At 42.0% G+C, this 20722-nt stretch overlaps 1 protein-coding gene across 1 annotated transcript; it reads left to right on the top strand.

Moving 5' to 3' along the window:
* Positions 1 to 295: 295 nt before the first annotated feature.
* Positions 296 to 20251, top strand: LOC145416327 (carbonic anhydrase-like). Its single transcript, XM_080285325.1, has 8 exons — positions 296 to 302; positions 6324 to 6368; positions 13380 to 13541; positions 14301 to 14439; positions 15203 to 15375; positions 16644 to 16801; positions 17421 to 17507; positions 20243 to 20251. The coding sequence occupies exons 1-8, from the start codon at positions 296 to 298 to the stop codon at positions 20249 to 20251; spliced, it is 780 nt and encodes a 259-aa protein (XP_080141451.1).
* Positions 20252 to 20722: the final 471 nt, after the last annotated feature.

Below are 20722 nucleotides of genomic sequence, written 5' to 3'. Positions count from 1 at the left end.
GGTGCAATGTTGACTAAAATTACAGGGATGATGGGCTATGACCCTCTGATCCACCCACCTAGGCCTAAATTTGGTACCAAACTGGCCAAGGCGCAGGCTGTAGAGCCCAAAAAAATGCAATAAAAAATCGGAGGACGGGTAAGAAATCGTTGCGCTTCGCCACAGCTTCTTTCCAAATTACGCCATATCGACATTGAAAACCAAAATTTAAAGGTGAATTTTTAAATTCTGCATCCTATAACATAACCTCATTACACCAGGGAGGGTCATCCCGCAGTTAGCAGTTGGGGAACCAATGTCAGGTGGGTCGGAGCTAAAATTTCAAATGGGTTAATAAAATCGTAAATTTTCACCCGCTTTACTCTGAATTTGATATGTGACATCTTTGACTAGATTATCCTGTTGTGTTTATACGTCAGCACTAAAAGGACTGCGTTTGGCGACCGGCTTGCAGTGCCTCGGCACCGCTTCTTTGTTCATCTGATGATAGCCTATGCTCTCTTCTGTGTTACTGAATGAGTCATTTGCCTTTCATATGAAGCACATGACAGCGCCTATATAATAATTAATTCCTGCTAAGAACCAGTGGAGTTTGTAAACTTTTTTTCACAGTTGTCTAGAAAGTTTCATGATGACTTTTCTTTAGTAATATCAGAATATTTAACTGATAGCGCCAATTCCTTTGTGTGTGTGTGTAACGCTAAGCTACCAGCGTGTCATGCTTGTGTCCAGTAGTTTTTCAGAATCCGTCTCTGCACCATTATTTTATAAGCGTGTTCTGTTCTACCGTAGTGATAGAGGTGAGATGCAAAGCAGTGACTTCTTTGATGCCTGGGACACTAACTGCTGTTCTCTGAAGGAAGTAAAATGTCAGAAAGCACGGCTGCCTTTTTGTTTGGATTTCTGCACTTTCCTAGAATAATCACATGTCTTGTGTACTGGAAGTATTTAGAGGGCTCTTCAAGCTTTCTTTTGCGTTGATACTATACTCATTGAGCTTACCTTAACTTGGCCCAAATTTTCCTTGTTTTGTGTGGAGTAGCCTGTAGCACTGAAGTCGAGCAGGGCCAGTACTCCCAAGGTGGGATGGAAAGATGATGACAGGGAGAGAAACTGGAGCTCCTGTTTCATCAGACCTCGGGACTAGTTCCTGTCCATCCCGTTTTGTTGAACATTTTCCAGTGTTTCAGTAACACCAGACAGTGAGGCCAGCACATGCTCTCCAATACAAGTTTCTCTAACTGTCAACACTAAACTACATGCACACTACACACTACAATTCCTCTTTCAAAATTTTAGAAAAAAAAAAAAAGGAGCATTTAATAACGTAGCCTCGGAGGTCCCCACAGGAGGAGGGGACATAAAAATGCCCCCATCACCTCGCCCTTCCTCCCCGGTGACTAACTTCAACGAGTTGCCTAGGAACCACTGTCTGATTCACTTCTTCAGTTCTGCAACATTAGCGGCCTTTTCTTCTAACTTCTTTCTCCCTGTTGAGCAACACCTCTCCTCCTCTAAACTTCACCTTCTCTTCTTAACTGAGGATTCAGTTGTCTGAGGCAACTAACAGCAAAGCCCTTTTCCCTGTATCCTCCTACTTTCTCTATACTCATTTACCAGAAGCCAAAGGTGGCTTATTTGTGAATATGTACTCAACGACTTATCTTGCTCTCGTGTTCCTGGAACTCGATTTTTCTGAATTCTCTACTTACTGGTTACGGCTTTCCAGACATTCTCTGACTAAAAATATCTGCGCTGTTTACTTATCTCTAATTCTACTGACTATCAATAATTCTTTGACGATCTTACTTCTACGATGGAACACATTCTTATCCATTTCTTCTCACTTTCTCTGAAATCCCCATTCTAGGAGATTTCCCAGTGTTCACTCACTACACCTTTTGGCTTCTCCTCTCCTTCGCCACTGATCTGCCTGGTGAACAAGCCTACATCTTTTCTATCCTTAATGACCTAGAGCGGCCTTTGTACAGCATCCTACCCATATCCCTGACCACCTTGGAGAGAGCTCCAACATAGCTTGCACCTCTTCCCTAACAACTAATCCTTCTGCTTACACTGTTAATCTTTCCTCTCTGTTGGGCTCCTCCGAATCACAATCTTATTAATCTCAACTTGTCCTATCACTCCAGTACAGCCTGTGGACCCTCCAAAGAAACGTCTGTTGTGGCACTTTGGAGCTGCCTGATTGGGAGGCCCTCAAGCAATAAAACTTCTTTGATTTTCCTTGGAATGATTATTGCTTCACATGGCCAGGAGCCATCTGGAGCCTGCCTCGAGCATTACGGGAAGTTATTATCTCTGGCAACGAGAAGCATACATTCCTTTCTCACATCCTTTGACTAATGCAAAGAAAGCCTTGGATTTAATCACGTTTGTTCCAATGCTGTCCGCAACAATGAAAGGGCCTATAAGAAGGCACATCGGAGCCAACCCACCCCACTGAATCACATCTTTTTTATGTTTCTGCCCGGAATCGTTGGCATAAGTCTGTTCCTCGCTCTGCTAAAAATAATTTCATCCATACCTAAATGCTCTCAGCTCTCCCAACTCAAGTCCTTCACACTCCCTTCTGGCACCTGCTGCCATAAACCTTTCTAACAACTTTACCTCATCATCCTTCCCTCCTCTTTTCTACTCTGATGGCTCTGTAGCTTATTTCTTCTACTGGATAAAGCAGATCTCTTTGCTCAGGACTTTCTCCTCCCTATTCCACCTTAGCCAAACTGATTCCGGTGCTGTTCCTCCATCACTTCCCCCCCTCCAAAACTTCCTCATGGCTGACATTAAAATTTCTTCAGCTAATGTATTTTCTGCCATCACTGGCCTCAATACTAACAAGGCATATGGGCCTAATGGGGTTACTCTCCCCCTGCTGTCCTCATGAACTGTGTTTCTGTGCTTACACCTTGCCTACAGGTAAACTCTTTTCGCCTTTGTCTGTCAGCACCTTGTACCTTTCCTTCCTTGCTGGAAGTTTGCTCTCATTCACCCAGTCCCAAAGAAAGGGTGACCATTCCCAACCACTCTAACTATCGTCCCAATTGTTTAACATCCTGTGTCTCAATAAGTTTTCGAAGTCTATTTTTAACATAAACATTTTGAAAGCATCTTTCCTATTTCCACAACCTTCTTTCAGATCGTCAGTATGGGTTCCAGTCAAGGACGCTCCACTGGCGATCTTCTCACCTACCTTCTCAGATTCCCTGGTCATCCACCTTTCGGGACTTCGGCTTGAAAGCTTTGTCATTGCATTTTGACATCTCAAAGGCTTTCGATCGGAGAGTCTACAGGCATAAAATCTCTAATTTCTCGAACTGCCCTCTTACGGTTTCCCATCTTGCTATCTGTGCTCTCTCATCTAGGAAGCTTCCTTTCTGGTCGTTCTATAGTTTTGCTATTGTAGATGGCCATCAGTTTCTTCCTCCCACATCTGTCAACAGTGTTGTTCCTCAGAGGCTCTGTCCTATCAAATTTCTCAACTCACTTCCTTTTATTAATCATTGACCCCTCTTCTAAACTGTACATCTAAGCCTATCAACTCACATATGCTGATGATTCCACCCTTCACCTTTCCATTTTGATTCCCCGCAACGTCCATCTCGGAAGTAGTTACCTTAAACAAACGAAGGGGTGAGAGGAGCTATGGCACATCTAATGTCTGACTTGGCTATCCGACTGGGGATAAAAATAATTTTGTGTTGTTTTTAATGCATCAAAGACTCATTTCTTACACCTATCAACTCCACAAAATCTTCCACAGGAGTACCCACTAATGATTAATAATATCCAGCTCAATCCTGCATCATCTTTTGAACATGCATGGGGTTTCAGGTCTCTCCGGGACTTTATCTTTGGAAAAAATCATATTACATCTGTTTGTAAAATCTGCTTGCAAGTGATTAGGTGTGCTAAGGCCGGACTCCGGACCTTCTTTACCCCGCTTCGCAGGGTTGTTGACTTTATACACGGGTTTTATTCCTGCCCCTGTGTAGCTTACAACTCTCTCATGTGTGGGGAGTGGCTCCCCACATACAGCACTTCTCAATAGGGGTGGAGTCAAAGGCTTTTTCGTCTCATTAACTCTCCCTTCATCTTTCTGGCTCCCCTTTTTCAACCTTTGTCCCTTCACCGCACTGTTGCATCTTTATATCCCTTTCTATCGCTTTACTTCAACGGTCATTGTTCCTCTGAACTGTCTGCTTGCATCCTCTACCTCTACGACGGGCACGTAAAGCACCCATCTAGCTACAAACTCTCATCCCTTTTCTGTCCAACTTCTGTAATGCAAGAGTTAACCGTTACTCGCAGTCCTTCATTTATGCTACAGATCAACTCTGGAACTGTCTCTCTGAAGTCTGTATTTCTCCCTACTTCCTATGATTTTTAGTCTTTCAAACGCCAGGTGTGTCCAGGCATCTTGAAATGAACGGATCTTGAATTTGGCCTTTGTGTGTGTGTGTGTGTGTGTGTGTAGGGAACAGTTTGTGGGCTCTTAGCCTTTGGTTCAGCTTCTTTCCCGCATGAAAAAAAAAATAAAGATCAGTGGATAGAGAAAAAGATAAATACTACGGTCTCCACATACTTTCCATAGAGGGGTGACTAGCGTCATATTTGTTAATCTATTTGGTGCAACTCAGCGTTCAAGGTGAAGTGAAGGCAATTTTAAGAACAGGTTAGAGTAAAAGTATTATAGAGACTCCATGTTCCTGCTTCGGCCTGTTGTTGTTCTTTTTTTGACTGCACAATGACGCAAAGATAATGTGACTTGATAATGTGGGTGTTATACAAATGATGTGATGTCTGGGATTATTAATATGGTGGTGGTGGTTGTATGTACGAAGCATACTGTATACTGAAGCTAGCTTGGAGGTGGCCAGCATCTTCATCATTACCATCATAAACGTCAGCTACATCCCCATCATCATCATCATCATCCATCATCATCAGAAGCAGCGGCAATAACTATCAGGTATTAGACAGATCAACGCGTCGTAAATTATATAGTTTTAAGTAATTCTGATGCAAGTCTGGTAAGGTTTAGACTATATAATCACAGCAGTCCGTGAGACTTCCCTTTTCTTTTTTTCTGCCAAGAAAATTATTTGCCCCATTATTCTTGAGGGACCCCTTTGGATTGAAGTGGGTTCGAAAAGGTAGCCTAATGTCTAGTCCCTTATAACAAGATGGAACACACATTCTACAACATAAAAGTGTAATCAGTTAACTCAACGGGGAAGAGAGCGACGTAAAGGATATTATTACACGTGCTGTAGATTGCATCTTTGACCTATCTTTGTGAACGTTAATAAATGTTTCCTTGTTTTTGAAGTGAGAAAGTGATGTTACGGCTGTATAGTTTTATTTCCATATAGGCTTAATTATATTAAACACGGGAGAAGTGAGTAATTGTTGTTTTACTTGGATAAGGTTGATTAGTAAAATATTTTGATATTCATTTTAGACAATTACCGTCTCAAATATAAAATCACAGCGGAACAGAAGAAGCACCTGTGTTTTCCAAAGTAATAACAACAGAAATCGCCCATATGGTATTGACATCTTGGTTCTGGAAAGACCTCCATCACCCAAGATAAACGTATTCTTGCAGAACACGCACGGTGGGATCGTTGGATAGTGTTTGGTTTGTTTTCTCAATATAATTTAAGCAGTTGCAGAGGACAAAGGAAAAACTTCTTTTGTGGGCGACTTTGGTTTTAGAACAGATTTTTTTTTTCTGACCACATGATTGATTGTTGCGCATTCTCTAACCACATAAGAACATTTTGAACTAGAGAGGCACTCAGTGGAGCCGCATCTGTGACAAAGAGGCAACGTAATTTCCAAAAACACTCTTAAAGCGTGCAATGGGTTAGAGTTTCTCGTAATAGTTAGGATTTCTCAAATAGAGTGTTTTCCGGATCCAGAATCTGTAATACGATCGGGATCGTTCCCAAAAGTTAATCGATTGTTCCCTGTGACGCTTGGGCTATCTACCCACCAAATTTGGTCCTCAAATCTCTCTTTTAGCTTCTGATAATCCTGCTATTATACAAAAGGAATAAACAGTGAGTGAAAACTTATTATTCTCCCCTGTCGGAGAGAACTAGCGTTCAGTGTATCATGTAGTAGATACCTAAGTATAGTAATTTCATTAATGGATTAGTTTTAAAGCACAAAAGAAAGGAAAGAAACAACAAAATTTTATCCTCCCGAACTCGCATTACAAAAGAATATGTTAAACCTGGCACGAATTATATCTCCGAGAGAAACTAATATCAGTACCTCTTACCTTCCATCCGCAGGTCAGGAGGATGAGGAATTCCACTGGAGCTACGACGGTGACACAGGTAAGTAACAAAGTGTGTGTGAAGAACTACCGAAAGAAAAGACTTCGGAACAAGAAAGCGCTTAAAGAGCGCGTACCACCGCCAATTCCAATGCCATTAAAAAGGATCCGGATCTGGAACGGATCCGGATCCTTTTTAACAGCAATGGCATTGGCGGAGGTATGCGCTCTTTAAGCGCTTTCTTGTTGGGAAGTGTTTTCTTTGAGTAGGCCCCAGAAATTAATCCATACTTTTCTTCGTCCATGGCACACTTTTCCACAAAATTTCTTCGAAATTCATTGAGAACTTTTGGAGATATTATGCGGGATACTCCGGATCCGGATCCGGATCCACCCTAAAATTTAATAATTTCTTTCTTGGCCCATGGCCCACCCTTCCACAAAATTTCGTCAAGATCCATTCATAACTTTTAGAGCAATCCTGCTAACAGACAGACAGACAAACAAACGAAAACCAACGCGGGGTAAAACATATTCCTTCTGGCGGAGGTAAACAATTATGAACAAAAAAGGCTGGTTGGAATGAAATTGTAACCAATTAACCAAATGCAACAAACAGCCGGAAGCCAGCATTTAACTTAAAGCTAGGACAATACTAGGTAGGTTGTACTGCGTGTGAGAGTGGCAGTAGAGGTGGTTTATTGAAGACTGAGATGAAAGATAATGATTTACGCTGGGCTTGGATATATGATGTTTGACTTGCTATCTCTGATGAGAGACAGTGAGGCTGCCCTATTTATTCCTGTAACACAGCCTTCTTGGAAAACTTAGAAAACTGGTGAGAGTCATCTATCTATCTATCTATTACTAGACGCCTCCAATCCCGTTCGGGGTGGCCACAAACAAATCGCCTCCACGTCGCCCTGTCCCTCGCCATTTCACTGCCTGCTCCCAACTCACACTCCCCTCTCTCATATACCTCTCCACTCCATCCCTATATCTCATCATCGGCCTCTCCCTCCCTCTCACCCCCTCCACGTCACTTACATACACTCTCTTCGTCAGTCTTTCACCCTCCATCCTCTCCACATGGCCAAACCACCTTAGTGTATTCCTCCTAACGCTTCCTATCAAATCCACACCCACACCACAACTCTCCTTTATATCCTCATTTGTCAGCCTGTCTCTCCATGTGACTCCACAGGCTCCTCTTAAATAACTCATTTCCACTGCTCTCTACTCTTGACTTGTGTCCTTCCAACAACGTCCATGCTTCACTTCCATACGTTAGAGTTGGTATCACAATACTGTCATGTAGCAACTTTTTCACTTCCGTGCTCACTTCCCTGTTTCTTTTCACTGCTTTCAAGGAACCAGCAACCTTTCTTCCCCGTTGTACCCTTTCTTCACTGCTGTACCCTCTCAAGCACTTCATCCTCCAAACTTCTATCCTTACTCATCACACTACCCAAGTACTTAAACGTACTCACATTCTCCAATTCCTCACCATCCAACCTCGCTGTACATTCACTGACTTCTCTCTCAAAGACCATCACTTTACTCTTCCCTACATTCACCGTTAGATTCGGTTTCCTACACACTCTCTCAAACTCATCCACCAAGCCCTGCAGCTCCCCTTCGTCTTCACTAGCAACACAGTATCACCTGCAAACAACATTACAAGGAGTTTCCAAACACTACCCTCTCTCACCAGGGCCGCTCCAACATCCACTACCCTACCTTGTACCTCTTTTATTACCCCATCCATGTACAGATTGAACAGCCATGGAGACATGACATATCCCTGTTTCAACCCAACCTTCAAAGAGAAAATTTCACTCAGTTCACCATCCACATGCACTACAGCCTTAGCACCATCATACATACTCTTCACAGCATTCAGCAACTTCCCATCTACTCCATATTCTTATTACTTTCCACAATCCTTGTCTATCCACCCTGTCATATGCTTTCTCCAAATCCATGAAAGCCTCATACAGCTTCATTCCCTTCTCTAGAAACTTTTCCACTAAAGATCTAAGAATGAATATCTGATCTACACAACCTCTTCCCTTCCTAAAGCCTCCCTGTTCTTCTCCAACTAATTCCTCTGTTCTTTCTCTAACTCTGTCCATAAGTATCCTACCATACACTTTTCCTATTATACTAAGAAGACAAATGCCCCTATGGTTACCACACACTTCTTTTTCCCCTTTTCCTTTCTTTGTAAATGGGAATAATTATACCTGACTTCCAATCCTCCGGGACTCTACCTTCCTCCCAGGCCAATCTGCACATCTTCCACATCCATTCTACTACTATCTCTCCCCCATGCTTCAGCATTTCACCACACACTCCATCAATTCCTGGGGCTTTCCCCAATTTCACTTTCTTCATTGCTTGCACAACTTCTATCCTACTGATTTCTTCCTGTCTTCTCACCTCCTCCTTCTCCCAGCCATTCCCAGCCACTTATACTTGCATTACTTCCATCCTCTATGTTAGTGTTCTCTCCATCTGCTCACTTTTTCTCCCTTCTCTACTAGTAATCTACCATTTTTATCTTTCACTTTCCTGCTAACTTCACTTCCACCCTGTCTTACTCTCTTCACCTCTTTCCAGAACAATTTCTTACAGTCCCTCCACTTTACACTCAAATTCCTTCCAAATTCCTCATCCACTCTCTTCGTACTCTCTCTTACTAATCTTTTCACCTCTCTCTTTCTTTCTAAATATAACTCTCTCTTCCGCCTCTCAACTTCTTCCATGCCCCTATTTCTCACCCATTCATTGTATGCTTTCTTCTTTTGTGCCACAGCCTGTCTCAGCTCTTCATTCCACCACGCTGTTCCTTGCACACCCTTCCGTCTTCTCTTCATCCCACACACCACATCACATGCTGCACATATTTCTTCTGTGAATATCCTGCACTCACCTTCCGCGTCCCCCATCTGCTCCAATTCATATTTGCCCAATCGTTCCATCTACAAAGTTTAAAAGAAAAAAGTAATAAAAATATTAATAAAATAGCAAGTGACGGAAAGTCTGGTTTTTAGGTACCGTATATTCCAGAATCTCAAAAAAGTAAAGCTTTCCGTAAGTCTACAGTCAGTGATGAAGACACTCACAGCTACAACAGCACCATGTCCTGAGCCACATGCCCGATTATGCGTCTCTGGGGATGTATTCCCGTTCATTAATAGGCAATGATCGGATCTTGAATTTGGCTCTCTCTTGTATTGTATATTTTTTTTTCTTGGAAGGAACAGTTTGCGGGCTCCTGGCCTTTGGTTCCTTCTTCCTAGCATTTTTAAAAAATCGGGATCGTGTACATGTCCAGAGGGTGGGCGTCTCTCCCTCTTCCATTCTCGCATGGAGGGTATGTGGAAATGAGACAGTTCACGCCTGCATCATCTCAGCCGAGCAAACAAGATCATAGAATATTCACGGGGCGGAAGGAGCAAAGAGGGTTCCAGGGGAGGAGACGAGAGTCGGTTAAGGGAGGTGCAGTGAGGTTTAAGCGTAGATTTTTATTTTTTAGCTGCATTTTGGAGTGCGTGAATAAACAGGAATGCTCGTGGAGGCATACAAGTGGTGGTGTTTCAAGATAAAACTTCTGGATGGGAGATTCTGGCATTACACAAGCCTTATAATTAATTTCCCAGTGACGGGGTTCAAAGAAAGGATAAGAAGCATGACCTGAAAGCAATCTGTGTTGACCTGAATCGATCCCTTGTGCAAGTGGGTGACCTGAATTGATTTTTGAAGGACCTGAAAAGACCCGATGCAGCTTAGGGGGATAAAATTGTTTACGATGGGTAAATTTTCGCGGACTTTTTCCAACTCTCATGACTCCCATTTTCCTGTTCTCTCTCTCTCTCTCTCTCTCTCTCTCTCTCACACACACACACACACACACACACACACACACACAAACACACACACACACACACACACACACACACACACACACACACACACACACACACCAGAGATGGACACCGCAAACGATAATTCACTTCCGCAACCCAAATCCGCAAACTCAAAAATTGCCTCCTGCAACTGCTAATCCACAAAATTCTTTAAATCAGCAGTTCCACAAACCAAAAACGAAAACGCAAACCATTTTTATCCCTTTCATTACCACGGCATCAGCTCCATTTATTCAGTATACCATACCATTAGAGGATTATTACCCTTCCCCACCCCGGAGGGGCTCGGGGACGGGTATTGTTTTCACTCGATTTGTCTGTTTGTTGGTTGGTTGGTTGGTTTGTCCGTCTGTCTGTTAACAACTTTATGCGAAAACTACAGATGCAATTTTGACTAAAATTACAGGGATGATCAGCTATGACCTGATCACCTGATTAAATATTGGGCCAAACTGGGCCAAGGCCCAGAGTGTAGGGCCAAAAAATAAAATTAATGTTTCCTCACCACACTTTCAAATTTGTCATATCGACATGAAACCCAAACCTAAAGGTGCATCTTTCATATCTGCATCCTATAACATGCCTCATTACATCAAAGGGGTCACCCTCAGTTAGCGGTAGGGGGTCAGTGTCAGGTGGGTCGGGCCAAAAATTTCAAGTGGTCATAAAATCGTCAATTTTCACATGATTTACTCCAAATTTGATATGTGACATCTTTGACTAGCTATCCTGTTGTGTTTATATGTCAGCACTATTATGACTGCCGGGGACGGGTTTACTGTGCATTGGCACCGCTTCTTGTGTTAAATTTTGGGTTATATTTTTCATAATCAAGGGGCTAAAAACCATCTCTAGTTACTCATCCCCTACAAGTATATCTTTATTTACTCTATTCTGATTAACAAGAGGTGACTTATGAAGTTTGGAAATTGTCTAAAGTAATGAATGTATTAAAACTAAAATATATAATTAAATAGTTATTATTAGTATACTGTATAAGACTGTTTTTACTACAAAACAAGGGCAAATCCTTCACTATTGTATATAAACTAATTATTACACTTCGCAGCTCACACTTGACAAGTTGACACATCAGTCCACCTCTATTCCTCTGCTCTAACCTCCTCATTCCTCACTCCTTAGTCACAGCCAGACTCCTCCAACAACTGAGAAAACTCCAACATATAGTATATCTATCTGTCTATCTCTTTATCTTCTGTATATACAGTATATACCGCATGGGGAAAGGTGGTTCTCTGGTAAGGAAAACGATAAAACTGTGTTCAGTTTCATTTCGTATGTTTGCGATTTACTCTGTTATTCATCTACCTAATGAATTTGTTGAGATTGAAATACTGGCACTGGCAATGCTGTATGTCTGAAAATTTTTAAATTTAGGTTAAAGGTCATATTCTAGGTGTGGACTGGGAGGCTTTGTAACAAATCTTTGCACTTTTCATCATGTTATTGGTTTGTATGCTAAACAAGCTTTTCAAGTATCTATGTAGCTTGCATCAGTAGCATACATTATATCATCTGGAAAATATGATTCATCTTGAAATAGGCTTTATATTTTTCTTTATTTATTGGGGAACAACACATCTTTGCTGGCTTTTATCCTTATTTTCTTATTTCTTACCCTCTCCCCAGAAAGCACGTACAGTACTGTATCATCATCATCAGCCATAACTAATCCACTGCTGAACAAAAGCCTCCCCCAACCTTTTTCCACGAATTCCTTGACTGAACCAATCTTTGCCATGTTTTCCCCGCAAATTTCTCTATCTCATCTCTCCATCTCCTGTCTGGCCTTTTTCTGCTACGCTTACATTCTCTTGGTGTCCAGTCAGTCAGCCTCTTGCTCCATCGGTTCTCCCTTATTCTTGCTATATGGCCTGCCCACCCCCATTTCTGTTCTTTTATAACTTCTATAATATCTTTGACTTTAGGCTGCTCTCTCAACCAAGTTGATCTTTTCCTGTCTCATAAAGATATTCTCAACATTGACCTCTCCATTGCTCTCTGAGAACGGATTAATTTATTTTCCATTGATTTTGTCAGTTTTCAAGTCTCACAACCATACGTCATAGCTGGAATTATACATTCGTTATATACTTTTCGTTTCATACAAACTGGCAAGCTACTTTTCATATTGTCTCTATGTTTACCGAAAGCTTTACTGTATATCATGAAGATAATGTAGTGAGGAACCCTCTTATATGGAGTACATCTTGCTATGACGATGTTATGCTTTATTATTTCACGAGTACGAATGTTGTCCCCTCCTTGCTTATACCCATCTTCATTCCTTTCCTTAGAGCAGCGTTTCTTACTGGGGTGCTAGCACCCTCAGGGGTGTTGAAATCAATTTTAGGGGGTGCTGGAAAATGCCGCATTATTTTTTTTTTCCTTATTGGTGTTGCTTAAGACTGGCATCATTGTTTGTTTGTTTTTTTTGAATGTATGAAACAAACTGTTAGGCAGTACTTCACTAAATTCTGCAGTAGTGTAGCAACTGTGGTCCCGATAACTAGATGTAAAGGCGTGCTGGCTGAACTGAAACCGTATTACAGGGGGTCCTGAGATCGGAAAAGGTTAAGAAACGCTGCCTTAGAGCTTGGTATGAAGTCGGTGAATATCAAAGAGAAGAATCTGATCTTCAGCCTCTCTCTCTCTCTCTCTCTCTCTCTCTTTCTTTATATTTCTTTTTGAAGTAATCATACAATTATCAACAATTATCATACAAATGTATGATAATGAAAAATGCTACAGTATTGTACATCGTATTGGAGGTGAATATATCGTATATATACAATATTTATCGTACATATGGCAACAGTACGGGAGTGGCGGCGGGCGCCGGTGAGCCGGCATCTCACCCAGACGCTGCCTGCCGGGCTAGGCCACGTAGAAGTTTGCGGGCAGATTTGCGTTTGCGGAAGGGCTTCCTGCAAGCGCAAAACCCCAGATTTGCATAGGATTTGTCACAAATGCAAATCAGCAATAAATAATCACACTTCCGCAATTACAGACTTTGCTGTTTGCGGAAGTGATTGCGGAAGTGCCTACCTCTGACACACACACACACACACACACACACACACACATACAATTTACTGACCTACTGTATCACATTTCAGGCCCGGAACACTGGCCCGAGCATTACCCATATTGTGGAGGTCAGAGCCAGTCTCCTATTGACCTCTACGACGGGACACCAGAGACAGAATGGAATCCCTTCCTGTTCATGCACTACGACGTTACGCCAACAACAGTCAAAGTCACGAATAATGGACACGAGGGTACGCCTATATTGCTTTTGCTCTAACCTGATCTAAAACTGCCATCCCTCCATCTTGAATGCCGAGTTGCAAAATCATATTCTCAGTGAATGATGCTAGTCACGAAAAAGTGATATGGATAGGACATAGATGCATATAATTGCCTCTTACCTTCAGTAATCTACGCGAATTAAACTGTAAACGTACGAAAATCTGGACCAGGTTAATGTAAAAAGGGTATAGTTCTTTCTTCACTGGGTTGTGAAATCCTTTGAGTTGTCCTAAGTTATCCATTACAGCTAATTGTTATTCTCTGAAGATTATGGTCAGTTTGTTTTCATCTGACAGTGATCTCGAATTCTTTTCTGCTCCGCTGATAGCCAATTGTAGCCTCATACAAGGGTTTATTTCATTAGTGACCAAGGAGGCTCATTCCTGCCTCATAAATAAGGAGTATCGAATTTCATGCAACCACAACATAGTATTTAAGTTGTGTGAGAGATCCACATCCATCATACTAAAATGAACTAACTGTGAAAATGCTTCCTCGGCCAATTTTGTTAATGTTTGCAGCACGACCGACTCTGCTGTTCTCAGATTCTCATTTGGTTCTTACGTAAGCTAACGTGATCTAATTAGGAAATGTTGACCCGCAGATTACGTTGGTGTGGAGGGCAAGATTTTAGAATTAATCAATTAATAGACTGGCAAAGATTCTTCAGTAAGCTTCCCAAATCGATTATTCGCATTAAAAACTAACAGGTATTTCCTTACTGGCAGCCATGGTCACGATGGACATGCCGAAAAGACCCTATGTGCTTGGCGGGAATCTCGACGGGGAATATGTGTTCGACCAGCTTCACTTCCACTGGGGTTCCATTGACTCCGTGGGCTCAGAGCATTCGATCCGGCACAACAGGCAAGTTGGGAGTTAGACGGACTTTAGGGCGGAGTATGGCTGTGGTTTAGGTGGAGTATGGCAATAAGTAGGGTGGGGTATGGCAGTAGTTGGGGTGGAGTATGGAGAATGGCGGTGGTTAAGGTGGATTATGGCGGTATTTAGGGTGGAGTATGGTAGCGACTAGGATGGAGCATGGCAGAAGTAAGGAGGGAGTAAGAGAGTGACCAGGTCGGAGTTGGGCTGTTGTTAGGCAATAAAGTTCTTGAAGCAGGAGAGGATGAAAGATGACAGGCAAGAGGGAAGTGAAACAAGGAGGTAGAGCTTAGACTACACTGAGACGGCATGGGATAGTGCATGGCAGACAGGGATGAATCAGTGAACAATGGTTAGCTCGGCCCCATGATGGAAACAAAGGAATGAGGCAGTCTGATAACGGAGGCAGAGGGGTTTAGTATGATGACAGGAGGAGAAATAAAAGGAAACCGTGGGACGAAACACTATGATATATAGAGAAGGACACAGATTAAGTATGTTAACGTGAGGAGAAATGAAAGAAATAAAGGAAGAGACTGTATGGTGGAGGAGGCAGATGATTAAGTATGATGACAGGAAAAAAAAAACGGACGAGACAGTATGATAGAAGAGTCAGAAGATTAGTTCCTTCCTCTTAGATGGAGGTAAAACTTAAATTAACGGACTAAACTAGGATGGGAGACAGACAGACAGAGAGAGGGGGCAGAGAGGGTAGGAGAAAATATTACTGCTTGTGCTCTCCCCTCAGCTACCCGTGCGAGGCCCACCTGTTGCATTACAAGAAGGTTTACAACGACTCAGGAACGGCCACGTTGTACGAGGACGGTCTGGCGGTACTGGGGGTTCTGTTTACCATCTCTGAGGAAGACAACCCAGCACTCGCAGGACTTATAACAGGGCTTGCCAGCGTCACCCAACCAGGTGATATTTTGTGTTTTGTTTACCACAGAACTTGATGCTTTGTGAGACATAAACCTTTAACTGTACTTCTTTTAATTCAAAGCTGGTGTGTCTCATCTCTGATTTAAGCTTTCATGTATCACGTAAGATATTTCTGCTTAAATTTACTGCCTACCTTTTTACCATTGTTTCTTAATACAAACATCTTCGTCGGGTCATTGCACTACGTCTTGTCCAAATCATTATATCCATCTGCTTCATTCAGAAGGTTGGTTGGTGAGAGAGAGAGAGAGAGAGAGAGAGAGAGAGAGAGAGAGAGAGAGAGAGAGAATATCATGGTAAGTAATCCCTCCACGATCCAACGTAATAGAGCCAGTGGCATGTCCGGTATTGGGTTTTGTCAGGGACTTGGGAAAAATGCCCCTGGACAGGTAATGATAAACCCACCTAACCTAACTTTGAAAGCCACCTAAAACTCCGTACATGCACAGCACCTATTTAAGACCTTATTCACACAAAAAAGGGACAGAAACCATAAAATAAATATACAGGAACCAAAGAATGAGAAATAAGAAGTGAGTATCGAAAATATTCAGCAGTGTTTAGGGTACTTGCGATACGTCCGTGACCGTCATGAAGATTAACACGCCTCCTCTATGGCTCTGACAGTGGTGAAGGTGCACTTGAAGCATGTACAGTAACCCAGTGTTGCATTGCATTTAGTCCTTTGCACTGTGAATTATAACTGTTTAACACTGCACATTCTGTTCTTACTTGCACCACGCCAGTTGCAACACGCCAGTGTTGCACTCTGCACTTAAACCTTTGCATTCTGAATTCTAATTTCTTAACACTGCACAACACTCTAAATTCCCATGTGGTCTGTTGGCGAGGTATTGCCAGTTTATTCAATGTCCACCACAAAAGTGAGCACGTGGGCAGCCATGGCGACAGCGTGCAGTCATGTCGATGGTAGTAGGCAGAGAAAGTGGGGAGGATGCAGGGGCATTCTAATGGACTCCGCCAGAACTACGTGCCAAAACACAGCTGTTCGTCACTGCACGGCAAATTTAGAGTAGGAATGAACACATATCGGCTTTTCTTTTTCTTTTTTTCATTTTGACGTTTTTTGGCCATTTTTGGACCCAAACCCAAAATGTCCGGGACTTGGGGTGTCCAGGACTTGGGCATCCTGGTCTTAAAGGGATTATGTGTATTAAATGCTTTTGTTATTTCTATGTAGATTATGAACAAGCACAATACCTTCACATTCGTTCCTTTACCATCAGATCAAGAGGTCACCATTCAGCCTATCCCGCTGTCGACCTTCCTACCCAACAACAGGAACAAGTTCTACCGCTACGAAGGCTCTCTGACCACACCGCCCTGCAACGAGGTGGTAGTGTGGACGATCTTCAATCACAAACTAAGCATATCGGCTGCACAGGTGAGGAGATAAGAGTAAATATATTCTCCTATACTCTTTTTACTCTAACTTGGCCTAAAATTGCCATCTCTCCATCCTAACTGCTTAGCTGTAACAATAGGTTAACATTCGAATATCATAGTACTCACTAAGAAGTGCTGTGAGAAGGATGTAAACCTGTAGCATTGTCTGTTCTGCTTTCTGTGAAACACTGTAGACTGCAAAAGGAAGAAATCTGGGCCAAGTTAACGCGAAAAGACTGTAATGACAGTTTACACCTACCCTTACTCTCTCCAATTTCTATCTTCTTTCGTGCAGTCTTTAGTGCTGGAGCATTTAGTCCCTTCAGTATGATGATGTCTTTTCTGTGTTATCCTTGCTGCCACATGATGTCTGTATTCTGCTTAGGAATGACTCTTCGAATTGGAGATGTCTGATATAGTCTTCACTAAGCCCTTCACTAAAAGAGGTTTCATTAGGTGGTGAGAATAAACAAACAGGACGTCATTGTAGCAAAGGGGTCAAGCGTGTTTGTTACACTCAGGATTATAAACATTTGGAATGGGAGGGGTTTTTCATAGCCGTATAAAATAGTCTGCAGTTAGCAAGAATAAGATGAAGTGTGGCTATACCCCCACAGATGGCGGCATTCCGCAACCTGGAGGACGACCACGGACATACCCTGGTTGACCACTACCGTCCTCTTCAGCCTCTCGGTACCCGCAGGGTGAGTTCTTTTTTCCTAGGTGAGTTCTTTTTCCCAGGTGGGGACGCGGTGGCTCAGAGGTAGAGCGTCGAGCTCGTGGCCAGAAGGTCGTGAGTTCGAGCCTCGCCTGTGGCTGCCGTGCTGGGAGTGGTAGTGCGCTCCTATAACCTAGCGGGGCTATATGGCCATTAGTTGCCTATGGTCCTTCCAATTTATCCAGATCGTTTGGGCGCTGTCCCTCACGGGAGTTCCCCTTCGAGCGACGCTGCCGAATCTGTACCAAAACACACCTCTCTGTCTCATGTCAGCTATTTAATACTTCTAAATGAAATTTATTTACAGTATATATATATATATATATATATATATATATATATATATATATATATATATAAATAACTATAATATGTCTATATAGTTTAAGAAAATGCCTATTGTTTTCAATAATAAATGATTTTTTTATAAATACCCCAACACTTAGCAACGTTGCTTTCCAACGATGTCGCACTTGTAGGTGAGTCAGTGAGGGTATGTCAGGTGTCAATCTGCAGGTCACTTTCTCTGACCGCCATTAAAAGATAAGCACCTACCCTTACTACTCGCCCTCGTCTGTTCCACAGTCGAGAAAAATAACTTATTTACAGCGTAAATAAGTATTTTTTAGAAGAAAAGGCAAAGAGGGGACCTATAATTGATCCCTCAAAAGCTGTTGCTCGAACAGCAAAGGCCACCAACGTGAGTGAAGTAACAGTCAGACGAATTTGCTCTTCTTTCAATCAAGCCTGCATTACACAAAAGTCACCAGAACAAACTATAATAATTCACAAAACCGTATAGACTTTCTATAGAAATAAATCACCATTAACTGTAGATTTTCTATGCAGAGAAAGAGAGAGAGAGACAGACATAAAACCGTATAGACTTTTTATAGAAATAAATCTCCATAAAATGTTGATTTTATATGCAGAGGGAAAGAGAGAGAGAGAGCTGGGAGTGAGGGTTAACCCTTGTCTCTAATCCGATAACTGGCCCAGTAGAAACTGGCAATGTCGCACGTAGGGGAAGTCCCGTGAGGGACAACGCCCAAACGATCTGGATAAATTGGAAGGACCATAGCTTGGGGATTAAATTCCTTTTTCCCAGGTGAGTTCTTTATCCCCAGGGGAGCTCTTTTTCCCCAGGGGAGCTCTTTTTCCCCAGAGGAGCTCTTTTTTCCCGGGTGAGCTTTTTTTTTTCACTGTGAGTTCCTCTTCCCAGGAGAGTTCTTTTTCCCCAGGTAAGCTCTTTTTTCCCAGATGGACTCTTTTTCCCCAGGTGAGCTCTTTTTTTCCAGGTGAATTCTTTTTTCCCATTTTTTTAATGCAATAAAGAAGGAACCAAAGGCCTGGCACCCACAAACCGTTCCTTCCAAGAAAGAAAAACGATACAATAGAGTCAAATGCAAGATCCTTTCATTTCGAGATGACACACTGCGTTTGAAAGACTGGAGATCATAAGAAGTAGGAAATACAGACAGAGGAAGACAGTCCCAGAGTTGACCTGTTGCATAAATGAAGGACTGAGAGTAACGGTTAACTCTTGCATTAGAGAGCTGGACAGAAAAGGGATGAGAGTTTGTTGCTAGACAGGTGCTACACACCCGCCATAGAGGTGGAGGGATGCAAGCAGACAGTTCAGAGGAGCAGTGACCAATTAGGTAACAAAAGAAAAAAGATAAAGATGTAACAGTGCGGCGAAGATACAGAGGTTGAAGGGAGCCAGTTAAAGAAGGAGAGCTGATGAGACGAAAGGCCTTTAACTCCACCCTATTGAGAAGAGTTGAGTTCTTTTTTCCCAGGTGAGTTCTTTTTCCCAGATGAGTTCTTTTTCCCTGGTGAGTCCTTATTCCCAGGTGAGGTCTTTCTCACAAGCACAGTTCCCTCCAGTTGCGCATTTACAAGTAGGCTTCAGGTTTTGAAAAACGTGGCATTGCTCTATTTGTTTCTGTTCGATTGGATGTATCTCTTTATAGGAGAAATAGTATGGAATAAGAAAGAAAATATATGAAAAAAGTTTTTGTATTTAACCCCTACACGCCGGGCATATTTTTAGCCGGGTGTACTCTTACTATGGACATTTCTGGCAAAGTAGCTCTTATTCAAACCTTAACATCTGGAAAATTATAATAGTTACAGAAATTTTAAAAAAAAAAAAAGTATTACAGTACTCAACAACTCTTCTTCTTGTTAATGAAACCATCCCCAGGTCTCTAGGTTGTCCCGTCGATGAGTAGAAAATGAGTGGTTTTCGGTGTTTTGATGGAGAGTCACTGAGCGTGCGCTGTTGGCTGCGGTCTAGGCAAGCCTGGCTTGCATTGGCAGCACTGACTGGATTAGTGATTGTTACACTGCCCGGTCTTCCTTTGCAAACACCAAAACTTTCCACTCTTCATTCTACATTTCCTTGTGCACATCATAAGGATGAGTCATGACCCTGTCCATGTGGCTCACCATTGGTTTTGCAGCTGTAGCAGACAGGCACTATGCCCCGTAGCTGTGTGGGAAAACCTACACCTTATGCTTTTCTCTTTTATTTTCAGACATCATTTGTAATACTTACCCTAAACTGTATGTTCAACAGCATTTATAATGTACGTTATATCATATTATGGTTTATTGCATTTGAAAAAAATAGTTCAGCACAGCGAACGTAGGCAAGCTTGAGTATGAGGTATGCACTTGCACACTTAAATTTTGGCTTTTTTATACTCTTCGCAGGTATCGTGAAAGTATTACCTATACTCTCAACAACTTACATTATTTGTACTTTAGCTCACTAATACGTTTCATATCACATCTTCGCAAATATTTTAAGAGTAAGTATTGAAAAAATATTGTTCTACACAACAAAGTATTGCACTTGAATGAAGTTTTGCTCAACATATTGCATGCAGTACGGTTCAGTATGAGGTGTACACGTGTACATAAATATTGGCTTTTTCCTACTATTTTCAGGCATCGTTGAAAATATTATTTATGCTCTCAACAACTTTTACTATTTGTACTTCAGCTCATTAATAAGCTTCATGTCATATCTTTGCGATTTTCAAGAGTAAGTATAGAAACAAATCTTGTTCTTCTCAACAAAGTATTGCACTTGAAAGCAGCTTTGCTGAACATATTACATGTAGTACAGTTCAGTATGAGGAATACACTTGTACATAAATTTTGGCCTTTTCTACTAATATCAGACATCGT

Source organism: Coenobita brevimanus, chromosome 105, assembly GCF_032717465.1.
Source record: "Coenobita brevimanus isolate Jiangsu-jjx chromosome 105, ASM3271746v2, whole genome shotgun sequence".
NCBI lineage: Eukaryota > Metazoa > Arthropoda > Malacostraca > Decapoda > Coenobitidae > Coenobita > Coenobita brevimanus.
This window is presented reverse-complemented; position numbering and strand designations above follow the sequence as displayed.